Consider the following 11,810-nt stretch of genomic DNA (forward strand, 5'->3'; position numbering starts at 1 on the left):
TATATATATATATATATATATATATATATGACAGTATTTTCATGGATAACGGTTAAAATTCAAATTTGCTTTTTTATTATTTTTTAATCTTTTTTTACACATACATATACAATACGTACATATATCTACACACATACTCATGCGTGCATGCATGTACATACTATACACTAACATAGACAACACACAACACATACACACACGTACACACACATACATCTACACATACGTATCAAACTATGTACGATCATACGGTTATATATAACTACATATATGTATTTCAGTATCATGCATCTCAACATGTATGCATGGATTTCCACATGTAAATGAGAGAAAGGGGTAGCTATAGAGGGACACTTCCGAGTGGAATCTGGGTGTTACCCCATTCAGATTTACGGTTGAGAGTGGGTTTGTATTCTTGTATACAGACAACTTCAGTGATTGTCTCTGCATTGCATCAGTGGGATGTGTAGATAAGATGTTTAACTTAAGGAGTTTAACCTAAGGAGCCCTTGTGGCAGTCTACAGCATACTGATAGAAGATGGAGTTTGGTTTCATTTCAATGTAGTTATCCAGGTGTTCTTTAAACCTATCATTGATGCTCTTAGAAGTCTCACCAATGTATGACTCTGGGATAGTCGCGCAAGCTCCTTCTTGGCACTTAATCTGGTATACAGTGCTCTTCGTTTTGCATTCACATGTGGGTTAGGGTTAAGGCTATATATATATATATATATATATATATACGTGTATGTATGTATGTATGTATGTATCTACAGGGTGCTGTAAATAAATTGTCGTCTAAATTACGCAAAAATGAAAATAACACTGATATCTCATTTCAAAAGGTATATTTACCAAAGTTGCATTAACATATCTTGAAATATTAAAGAGTAAATTTATATATAAACTATTTGATAAAATCGCCATTGACTTCAACCACATCCTCCAGATTCCAGATGGTCTCTTTGTTGAAGCTAGTGAGTGCTGCCATAATCCTTGCCTTCAGTTCATCTTTGGTGTTACAAGGAGTTTGTTGATCTCTAGCTCAACTGCCTCCCACACAGAATAACCAAGGGGGTTGCAGTCATGGAGTTGGGTGGCCAGATGTTAGGGTGATTTGGTCGCAGAAATTGTCTTACAGCCATGACTGGGTTCTCCTGCTTATGTGGCATGGTGCAGAGTCCTGTTATTAGACATAGGGTCTTCCAGCAGCCATCCTCCTGACCCAGGGCAGCACCACCTCCTCCAGGCACTTGATGTAGGCCTCCGTGTTGAGTATGAGGCTGTGTGGGAAGATGAATGGAGACATAACGTGATCATTCCAAACACCATGATGTTGATTGGGTGCTTGATTTTTATCACCCTCGGTATATGTTTTGGGAATACGGCAAGCCAACGGCTGTTCTGTGTGTTCACCCTGACAGAATTTTTTCTCATCTGAAGAAAACCAAAGCATAATCTGTTGGAGGGCATGTCTTAATTTGTTCAAATGCTTCGTAGCGCGGTCTTTCGTCTTGTACTTGATGGCTTGGAATAAAAATTGGCCGTTTCTCATCCCTGACAATGGACCTGATTGACTTGTCAATCATAGCCTGGATCTCACCAACTAATTCAGGACATATTTTCTTATCAGAACGATCAGAATGAGGTTTGCGAGCTGTCGTACGTTCGTAATCACCATTAAACTCATCCATCTCTTTCCGAATCCTCTCCACTGTCCTCAGATTGACGTCCAAACAATCTGAAATGTTCGTAAGAGAGCTTCTGGCGCGAATTCCAAGCAGTACAGCACGTCGTTCCCAAATTTCTGGCAGAGAGAATTGTATCATGGTGCTGTTTTTCTCTCAGAGGGTGCCCAACTGACCCTTCTATTCTGTGTAGTCGACAAAATCAAAAACAAGCAGCGCGCAAAATTAAAAGTATAACATCGCGACAGTTTACCCATCGCACCCTGTAAAAATATTTCAATGATTCATGTAACAAGAGTATTTTAAAATTTCCAGATATAAAAACAATCAGTATTATCATTTAAACATAGTAAGACAGTTGCAAGAAAAGTATTTGGCCAAAAGTAAACCATTGTACTTAGCCTTCGTCTATCTGGAGAAAGCTTTCGACAGGGTTTCCCGATTTCTCATCTGGTGGCCTCTAAAGAAGCCAGGAGTATAGGAGTGACTTGTTAGAGCCATTCCAGCCATGTACAGCGATGCTTTCAGTAAGGTGAGAGTCGGCCTTGAGTACACTGATGAATTTAGTGTACAAGCTGGAGTTTACCAGGGATCCGGTCTTAGATCACTCTTATTCATCATAGTTCTCCAGGCCATAACAGAGGAATTAAAAAATGGGAGCTAAGGGAACTACTATATGCTAATGATCTTGCTCTTATTGCAGAAGATGATGGTCTTCGTTGTAGTCCATGTTGGGTTGTTGGTGCACTCGAAGGTGGTCGAAGAGTCCATTTCGGACCATGAAGCATCTTCTACAAGTTGGGTAAGTTATTCCTTGGTGGACATCTGGTCCGAGTTGGAGTTGCGTCTCATTCCTCTTTTGCTTGTCTTCCAGTTCTTCACATTTGTTTGTCTCCAATGTAGTTATTCCTTGACAGATGATGGATTTCCAGAGTTTTCGGTCATGTGCATTTTCTTCCCAGTTGTTGAAATTGATGTTATATTTTTTCATGTTAACCTTCAACAGATGCCTGTATCTCTTCTGTCCTCCATTCTTCCCTTTTCCTTCATTCAGTTCAGAATAGATCTGTATTGGTAAACGGTCATCGGACATTTGAACAACATGCCCACTCCATCTCACTTGATTCTTGATGATGTGAGCCTCGAGAGTTGTTTCTCTGAGCTTGATTGACGGCTCTTCTGGTTGGGTTGTTTGGGGGTGTTTGGTACAGAATATGGGTCTTCTTAGAGTTGACATTGAGACCAAGGGTGCTGTATGCTCGGTTGAAGGCGTTCAGTACCTGGACCTGCTGAAGGTCTCCCCCCGAAAGAACAGCAATACAATTGTCATCTGCATATTGGAACTCAATCAGGAAGGTGGAAGATATCTTGGTTTTGGAACTGATACGGACAAAGTTGAAGTTTCCCTTATGGAAGATCTTCCTTAATCGTGTGCAGGTTTGTAGCGATGAAGATGACAAAAGTGTTGAAGCGATTACATATCCCTGCTTTACACCCGTTTTTACTTGGAAAGGGTCAGATATTCTTTGGTCGACCAGGGTAGTTGCAAACATGTCATCATAGAAGAGTCTTAGAATGTGGATGTACTTTAGAGGGTGTCTATAAGTGGAGAGAATGTTCCAGAGACACGGAACCGAACGCCTTGGTCAGATCAATGAAAGCCATGTGCAGCGGTTGATACTGTTCACGGTAGTACCAACGCAATGAATTGACGCAAGGTGAAGATTATATCAATGGTTCCCTGGTCTAAAATCTGCTTGAGCCTTCGGAAGAATTTTCGCTGCCAATGGTTTTAAGCGGTTGTTCATAATCTGAGCAAGGACCTTGCCAACAGTTGCCAAAAAGGGATTCCCCTCAAATTTTCACTTTCAGATCGTTCTCTTGTCTTCTTGTAGAGAGTCATGTGAGCTGAATCTCTGACGTCAGATGGTAGCTCTTCGTTGGTCCAAATCTTGATGAGGAGCTGGTGCAGTTGGTAATGGAGTAGGCTGTCGCCGATCTGGGAAATCTCAGCGGAGATCCCTTCCAACCCTGCAGCCTTGTTGTTCTTCAAAGTGATGATGGTTTCTTTCACTTCAGCAAGGGTTGTAACTTGCTTAAGGAATTTTCAAAGGGTTGTTGTGGGACGAAATCTAGGACGTCACTATCAAAATTGGTGTCTTGATTAAGCAGCTCTTGGAAGTGCTTTCTCCACCTCAAATTGATCTCAGCATTATTCTTGGGGATGCTTGAGCTATCTTGCTTTTCAGTGGGGCTTGACCACTGGTCCGACGATTGTCTGGGTGGCATTAAAGAAACCTCTGGTGTCATTGGCATCTGCAAGTTGTGGAATTTCCTTTGCCTTGCCTCTCCACTATTAGTTTTTCAGGTTTCGAGTGGTTTTCTGAACTTCGGCTTCGCATTCTTGATATAGCTTGCATTTTGCATTGGATCTCTAATCATTTTGGGTGTCGACGAAGGCTTTTCTTTCTACATCAAATTTTTTGAGCTGCTCATCATTTTCATCGAATCAAGCTTGATGTGTTTCTTGGTCTTGAATCCGATGGTATATTTGCAGGTGTCCACAATGACGGGTTTCCGTTGGTTACAGTGTTCCTTAATAGATAATGACAGTTTCACTTCCTGCTGAGTCTTTCATGTAGTGTTATACAGAGTTTCACTACTTTCTCGAAGTCTTGGTGTTGTTTCGGTTTGACGTTTCCTCTTGGGTCGTATCATCATTCTCATGATAGATGAAATAAGTCGATGATCTCTCCAACAAACATCGGCATCTGGGGCTGCAGTTGTTTTCATGACGTCTTGTTGGTTTCTGACTCTTACAATAACATAATTAATCAGGTGCCAATGTTTGGAACGTGGATATTACCAGGAAACTTTGTGTTTGGTTTTCTGGCAAAATAAGGTGTTAGTGATCACCAAGTCATGTTCTGCACATTTTGTCAAGAGTGTTCCGTTTGCGTTGAATTTGCCACCTCCTTCCTTCCCTATGGTGCTTTCCAGAGGTTGTGATCTCTCCCAACTCTGGCATTTAATTCTCCTAGTAAAATGATTTTATCGCTTTTGGGGATGGGCGAGACAATGTTGTTGAGTTGGGCATAGAAATTCTCCTTCACTTCATCTTCAGCGTCTACAGTTGGAGCATAAGCGCTGATGATGGTGGTACGTTGATTCTTTTGAAGGCGAATTTAAAGTCATGAGGCGTTCACTTTTCTCGGTTGATTGTTCGATGAGCTTGGGTAGTAGACTATTCTTGATGGCAAAACTCACTCTGTAGATTCTTGGTTATTCAGAAAAAGGTGTAATTAGCTTTTTCTCCTCTCACTTGACTCTCTCCAGCTCTGGGGGTCTCACTCGGAGCGACGATGTCAAAATCGAGTCGGCGAAACTTTCGAGCCACAAAAGAGGTTCCTATCTCAGGTCGATCGAAAGTTGGGTTGTCCATAATATTGCGAATGTTCTGAGTTCCAAATTTCAGAATTTTATTTCTTGAAGCTTTTTGACCGCATGGATGGTGATCCCTCTAGATGCGGTTATTCAGGCGGGATGGATTGAAGCAGACTATTTTTAGGGCACTTTTCTAGCTCCCTCCCAATTCAGGGTGAGCAGAGCTGATCCTAAATAGGACTGCTCAGTCGTGAATATAGCTGTCGAGCACCTTTCTGCTTCTACCCGAAGATGAACGACTAAATCGAATATTCACCGCTTTCGTGCTAGTTTTTGACTAGCAACTCACATGCCTGCTCCCGTCACCCGTCCCTGATCACCGAAAGATTGAGGAATGTACTAACAAGACGAAGACGCTTCTGCATGAATTTGTTTAGCATGTATTTAGTGTTGCACTTCAAGAAGCATATGGTCCTTCACAAATCCATCAACTGGGTCCAATGGAATGAAGAACAAAGACGATTATAGTTAACAGATTCATTGCAGCTTTCACCCACCTTCACAGTCGTTGAGTTGGTTCAGAGACAACTTCCTCCATCTGACCCACTGTTGAGGACTTGATTCACCGGAGCCAGCCCCGCTAGCCGTCTCGTTTCGAGATTCCTGTTGAGCCTTCACGGCAACCGAAACAGTCACGGGGTACACAAAGTCCCACTGTATTTTACTTCAACAGGCTATACCCCTACTTGATCAGTGACCAAATGTCACTATGAGGAAGTGGTGTTATACTTTGACACCTTCACCCTAGAAGTCAATAGAAAACTATCCGAGTAATTGCCAGTGACTGGTTTACAGACGAAATGTCACCTCACTTCCTTTCTTTGAGTTACATTGCTACTAGAGTGAATTTTTTAAGCAGTTAGGGTCATATCATCTTCACCCAAATCCATCCAACATAAACTGTGTCAATTTCACCTGGCCCGAGGGATTTAAGAAGGTCATTTCCTCCTGACTAGACCGTAAAACGCGTGTAAAATTTCACGAAAATATTACAACACAACTCTGTTTCAGCTACTAGTAACTTGATCGATGTACAGCGTTGCTTGATATCCACTGTAATGAATTGATATTCTTAAATATGTGCTTCGTTTTCTTTATTTTCGATATTCTATTAGAGTTTTAAGACCCCATAAAAAAGAACATGCTAAAATTATGAATTAATTTCTATAACAGAAACGTATTTTATTCATGATTTACATACAAATATTTCATCAAGTCTAATAAATTATAAACATATTTCTCTAAAGCACAACTGTTGTATCTAAGACACCGTCAAAAATTTGCATTGAGCATTAGTAATAAAAGACTTTAATCCTTCAATATAAGAAGACTGAGAGAGAAAGGCCTTTTTAATAATATCACTTTTGTTTCATTTCATGTGATCGTAGCAGGAAGAAACAACTGGGTAATCCAGATTTGTCGGACTTAATAAACCAGTTCTGGAGGTTTTTTGCTGGTTCTGTGGATGGAAACAGCTTCTTTCAGGGTGCGTGTATATATGTGTCTATGTATGGGTATGTATGTGGATATGATTTTATACAGAAGTACATGTTCATCCTTCCATCCATCTATCCACCCATCCATACATACATGCATACATACATGGATAGAAGGATGAACATGTATTTGTATATAACCACACCTACAAACTTACGTACATGTGTATATATGTATGTATGTATGTATGTATGTATGTATGTATGTAGAGTGTGATTCTGTGTAAAGATAAGAGCAACCAGCTCGTAGAGACCATGAACGGCGTCTCGCTTTACGTATTCGGCGAATAGTAACGACGCAGAAACGTATTCGTACTGCGGTCCTTCCACTCATTTATGATCTAACAGAGTATTTACACCCATATTTTCTGATGAGATTCTTTCTCTTGAAGCGAACGTACAGCGTTTGTCTGTATATGTCCATATGTACTGGAACATGTGACTTTACATAATCGTTTATGTGTGTGTGCTTGTACATTTGTGTGTGTATATATATATATATATATATATATATATATATATATACAGAGAGGGGGGATAGACAGATAGATAGATATTTAGGTAGGTAGGTAGGTAGGTAGGGATGTAAGTAGGCAGATAGATAGATAGATAGATAGATAGATAGATAGATAGATAGATAGATAGATAAACAGACAGACAGACAGACACATAGATAGGTTGATAGATATACCTGTATGTGCACATGCATGAATAAATATAGGCATATCAAAGATCACACAACAAAAATGCTTGTTTTATTTACATTATCTCTGTTCCTAGATGGTGTTTCATAGTTACAAAACGGTAACTAGGACCAGCTCCATATGAGAAGGGGAGATAATCTCAAGTATCAGGAATTCCTCAAATAAGAACAGGTTTATTTTCTGGAGACAAGAGGACTATACATAAAAGGCTAGAGCATATTTTGGCCTCAGTAATTCCCTTGGCTACTGCAGATGAGGTAGAAACTGAAGGATATTTTGCAGATATATTGATCAGGATATATGACAAAGTAGAAATTTCTCTTTCTTCTCAATAATTTTAGTATTGTAATTATTAGAATCCGTTCACTTCTAGAATATTTTTAACGAATTGCGTTCTGTCGTTATAATTATTTTAAGAATGTGTGACAAGGTAATATTTTGGAGTAATTGCAATAAGGTTGCAGACAAATACGATTTATTATTGAATTGCTAGCAGTTAGAAAAGTAATGATTGGAAGTAAACATAATTGGTATATTTATCTCCTGTTTTATATTATACGTTCCTTTTAACTATTTCACTAATATCATCATTAATAGTTTTCACTCTCTTCATCATTATTTTTGGCAAAGGTAGGAACAAGACAATTTACTCACTTCCTCCTTCCTGAGATGTATCAGTCTTTATGGATGTATAAGAAAATAAGTGCTTCGACGAACACTTTAACCCAAGGAGAGACTCCCGGTAAGAACAATTTGCACTTCAGTTTCGATTCTTGCTTGAAACTGACAAAATTTAACTATTCATGACAACATAGTTCTCTATCTTCTTATATGTTGAGCCTCCCCTTCACAGCATTGTACTTAGTCGAAAGGCCTGACCTGATTGATAGCATTCTCTTATATAATTGGGAAACTGGGAAATCAGAGACAAATTGTAGACATGTAATGAAAAATATAATTTTATATTGAAAATTAAGAACTTTTCGTACCTTTGCCCAGTTATGTTATTTCTAAAAATACCCAAACACCAAAACCCAATAATGGACAAACTGGTACGTGGCATATAGTTTACACAGTTTCAGAGTCATTGTAAGAGGATTCCATATTTTGTCTCTATTATACTATTCTGCTAGCTCTATCTTCATATCTAGTATTGGTAGAATATTTGCCAGTCCTTCTAACCATAATTACCTGCAGGTAGATTCTTTCGAAATATCTTCATGAACTGCTGATACGAAAGTTTTCTCCATTTTAATCGTCTTCCTATTTACTGACATTTATATAATACATGTTATTCATCAAAGATCTATTTTTGGTTTTCAGAATTGATGGCAACATCGATCTTAATATCAGGTAAACAGATTTCAGCCAACAGGTAAATATTATTCATGTTAGTTTACTTGAAACAACAAGTTATAATCGATATATCCCCTTGAGAACGGTATCCGGGGATACTGTATGGAAAGTTGTAGCCTATAGTGGATTTGCATGTGCTGTACCTTCTAGCATAGATTCAGTGATGTTACTACGACTGTCTGAGGACTTGCATCCCTTTGGGAAGAATTAGTTTTTCTAGAGTATTATACAGTTTTTCTGAATGTTAGACTACCGTGTGTGTAGTAACACAATATTTGAAATTCTGGAGATATTCCACCTTTGTTCCAGACCGTCAGTTATTTAATTTTTCTTTTTACGTCATCGAATAAGGTGGAAGAAGTTCGAGTTCAAATTTTTCCTGAAATTGTTTGTGTATTTCAGTTTATAAAGGGAAAGTTATTCGTAAATGTAACTTTTAAATCTTGACTGTATTTTATTCAAATCCATAAGCTGATTTTTTAAAAGAAATCTTCATTCACGTTTAATCGCTAAAATTAATTCACATTTTGCTAATTTTCTCTCACGTACTTTTTTTTATTCAGATTCCTGAAATAACCGAAGATGGCCTTTAAAATACCATTGAAAATATGCTCTTTTGTTTTTGCTCTGTTTATGGTCTACTATATCAGTTGGATTTACAACATGGACATAAAAAAATATAGAATAAATATCTTCACTCGTGACCAAATAGACAATGAAAAAAAGCTCTTAATTTTAACGACATCGTGGAAAAGTTCAATCGAAAAGCAGAAAGTTCACAAAAATACTGGGCAACTCTGGTCTCTATGGCCAGGGTTAGTGCAACCTGTTGCCTATATGGAAGATTCTGAGATATTCCGAATAAACGAAAAATACAGAGAAAACATGGAAATGTTAATACAACACGGCTGGTTCATTAAACCCATTCCAAAAGTTGCCTGTGGAAAAGTACCAGTGTTGAAATCAATGATACTTGATGTAATAAAAATTTTCAAAAACTCTGATTTTTACGGCTTTGCTAATAGTGATATTATTTTCAATCAAGGCCTTACGAAAACTCTTGAATCGGTCAATAAAACAGGAGTTAAGAACGGCCCTTTATTAATAATAGGACGAAGGACAAATGTAAATTTTACAGACGGTCGAACAATTGACAGGCTCGAAAATGTGGCTGAAGTCGCTAAATCTGGTTCTTTGATGAAAGGCATTGCATTAGACTATTTCCTAACAAATCGCCACTTTCCCTGGCATTTGTTACCAGATCTAGTTGTAGGACGTATCCATTATGATAACTGGTTAGTATATTTTGCCATTACACTAAACATTACTGTTATTGATGCCACTAATACAGTAATTGCAGTACACCAAACAACAGCGGATGGAAATGAAGCTGGAAGAAAGCATAATAATGCCTATTGTAACCAAAAAGTAATTGCGAAAATAGGGAAACCTTTCAAAACACGATGGGGTTATACAACATGCGTTCCCTTCTACACGAAATGGAATTCTGAATCAAACCAAGTTGAAATTGCGAAAAGAAATATTTGGAAACATTGCCACCCATATGGATGATATGGTTAAAATAGTTTATAATTAATATTTTAATTGTTACTCTATTCAAAGTTGCAATTGATTTTATGTACCATAAATCTTTGCCATCTGTCGTTGTGTATTCATTCGGGATAGATAAAATATGAAATTGTAAGTTTGTGAAGGTCTTTTGATCAACAATATTCCCGCCAGACGAAACATCATTGAATATAAAGAGAAAATGTAAAGTCTATTTCATTAGCTGTAAATGTAAAATTTATTTCTTCATGACTAGTACTACCCGATTATTATCCGAAGAGTTTATCGAACCCAGAAGGATGAAGCACAAGCCTGACTTTGACGGAATTGGATGCGTTAAAACCTGGCTAACATAATGTTAATTGAGGAACATAAGAATCTGTAAATGCTAAATCTATCGGATGATTTATACAAACTGTGAATCCGAGTTTATCAGTAGATTGGTTGGTGCCTTAATCGCAGAGCAATCAAATAAAAAATTAAGATTATATTGTTACATAATATTATTCAGGGTTACAATCATTAATCTAGTCTCTACTACTGTACCTAGTTTAACTCAATTTAATCTTATTTAATCTAATTCAGAGTAACCGTAAGAAACCTAATATTTCTTCAATGGGTTTTAGAGGTGGGTACTTAGCATATGATTTTTACATAGATTTATTATGCATCCTGTAGAACTTCTCCTGCTCTTTCTCTTTGTAGTTACTTTCAAATATTTTCTGTCTTAACTCATATAAATACCCCTCTTTCGTAAATTAGAGTAGTGAAAATATATAGTAGTAATTCCCTTTTCTCTATGTCCATTGGTTCGGAGAATATTTTTATGCTTTCTGACATATCAACTTCTCAGGACTGTGAATTTAGCAACTACAAAAATCAAAGAAGGTAATTTAATATGACAAATTTCTAAAATCTTCATCTACTGAATTATCTGGAGAAGTAATTCTGTCTCTTTAAAACTCTAAGACTAAGCAACCCACATAACAACATGATCTTCATTTTTGTCTAATTGCTATTTAAACATGTACACATTTATATACGCGAAAATGAAGTACAAGTTCATATATATGCAATAAACACACGCACACATAAATGTATAATTCATACATACATGCATACATACAAACGTACTATATACGTACTTGTGTACATTTGTGCATGCATACATACATATCTGTTTGCTACATCAAAAGTTGATAGATTGTTGTGAATTTCGCTCCGGGCTGTACAAATCTCAAAGTAAATTGTCAAATTTTGATATAATAAACAGTTGTGTCATCTCTCCTCAACGTATTGAATTCTATATCAGATTGTGTTCTACTGCTTAAAATGTATTTCAATACATGGGAACATTTTTATAAACAACTTTATAGGCGCAGGAGTGGCTAAGTAGCTTGTTTACCAACCACATGGTTCTGGGTTCAGTCCCACTGCTTGGCACCTTGGGCAAGTGTCTTCTACTATAGTCTCGGGCCGACCAAAGCCTTGTGAGTGGATTTGGTAGACGGAAACTGAAAGAAGCCCGTCGTATATATATATATATATATAT

The 11,810-nt window shown here is 37.6% G+C and overlaps 1 protein-coding gene across 9 annotated transcripts in view; it reads left to right on the plus strand.

The window, feature by feature from the left end:
- Nucleotides 1-11,545, plus strand: part of LOC106874944 (uncharacterized) — a 43,969-nt gene extending 32,424 nt beyond the window's left edge. For 2 of the 9 annotated variants that reach the window (XM_052969647.1, XM_014922864.2), the window contains 5 exons: nucleotides 2,393-2,491; nucleotides 6,522-6,619; nucleotides 7,968-8,075; nucleotides 8,657-8,708; nucleotides 9,253-11,545. In XM_052969647.1, the coding sequence (XP_052825607.1) occupies nucleotides 9,272-10,261 (990 nt within the window). In that variant the 5' untranslated portion in view covers nucleotides 2,393-2,491; nucleotides 6,522-6,619; nucleotides 7,968-8,075; nucleotides 8,657-8,708; nucleotides 9,253-9,271 and the 3' untranslated portion in view covers nucleotides 10,262-11,545. Of the gene's footprint in view, nucleotides 1-2,392; nucleotides 2,492-6,521; nucleotides 6,620-7,963; nucleotides 8,076-8,656; nucleotides 8,709-9,252 lie in introns of all 9 variants that reach the window. The other 7 variants (XM_014922862.2, XM_014922859.2, XM_014922861.2 and 4 more) reach the window with 5 other exon arrangements.
- The last annotated feature ends 265 nt before the right edge of the window (nucleotides 11,546-11,810 follow it).

Source organism: Octopus bimaculoides, chromosome 1 (assembly GCF_001194135.2).
Source record: "Octopus bimaculoides isolate UCB-OBI-ISO-001 chromosome 1, ASM119413v2, whole genome shotgun sequence".
Classification (NCBI taxonomy): domain Eukaryota; kingdom Metazoa; phylum Mollusca; class Cephalopoda; order Octopoda; family Octopodidae; genus Octopus; species Octopus bimaculoides.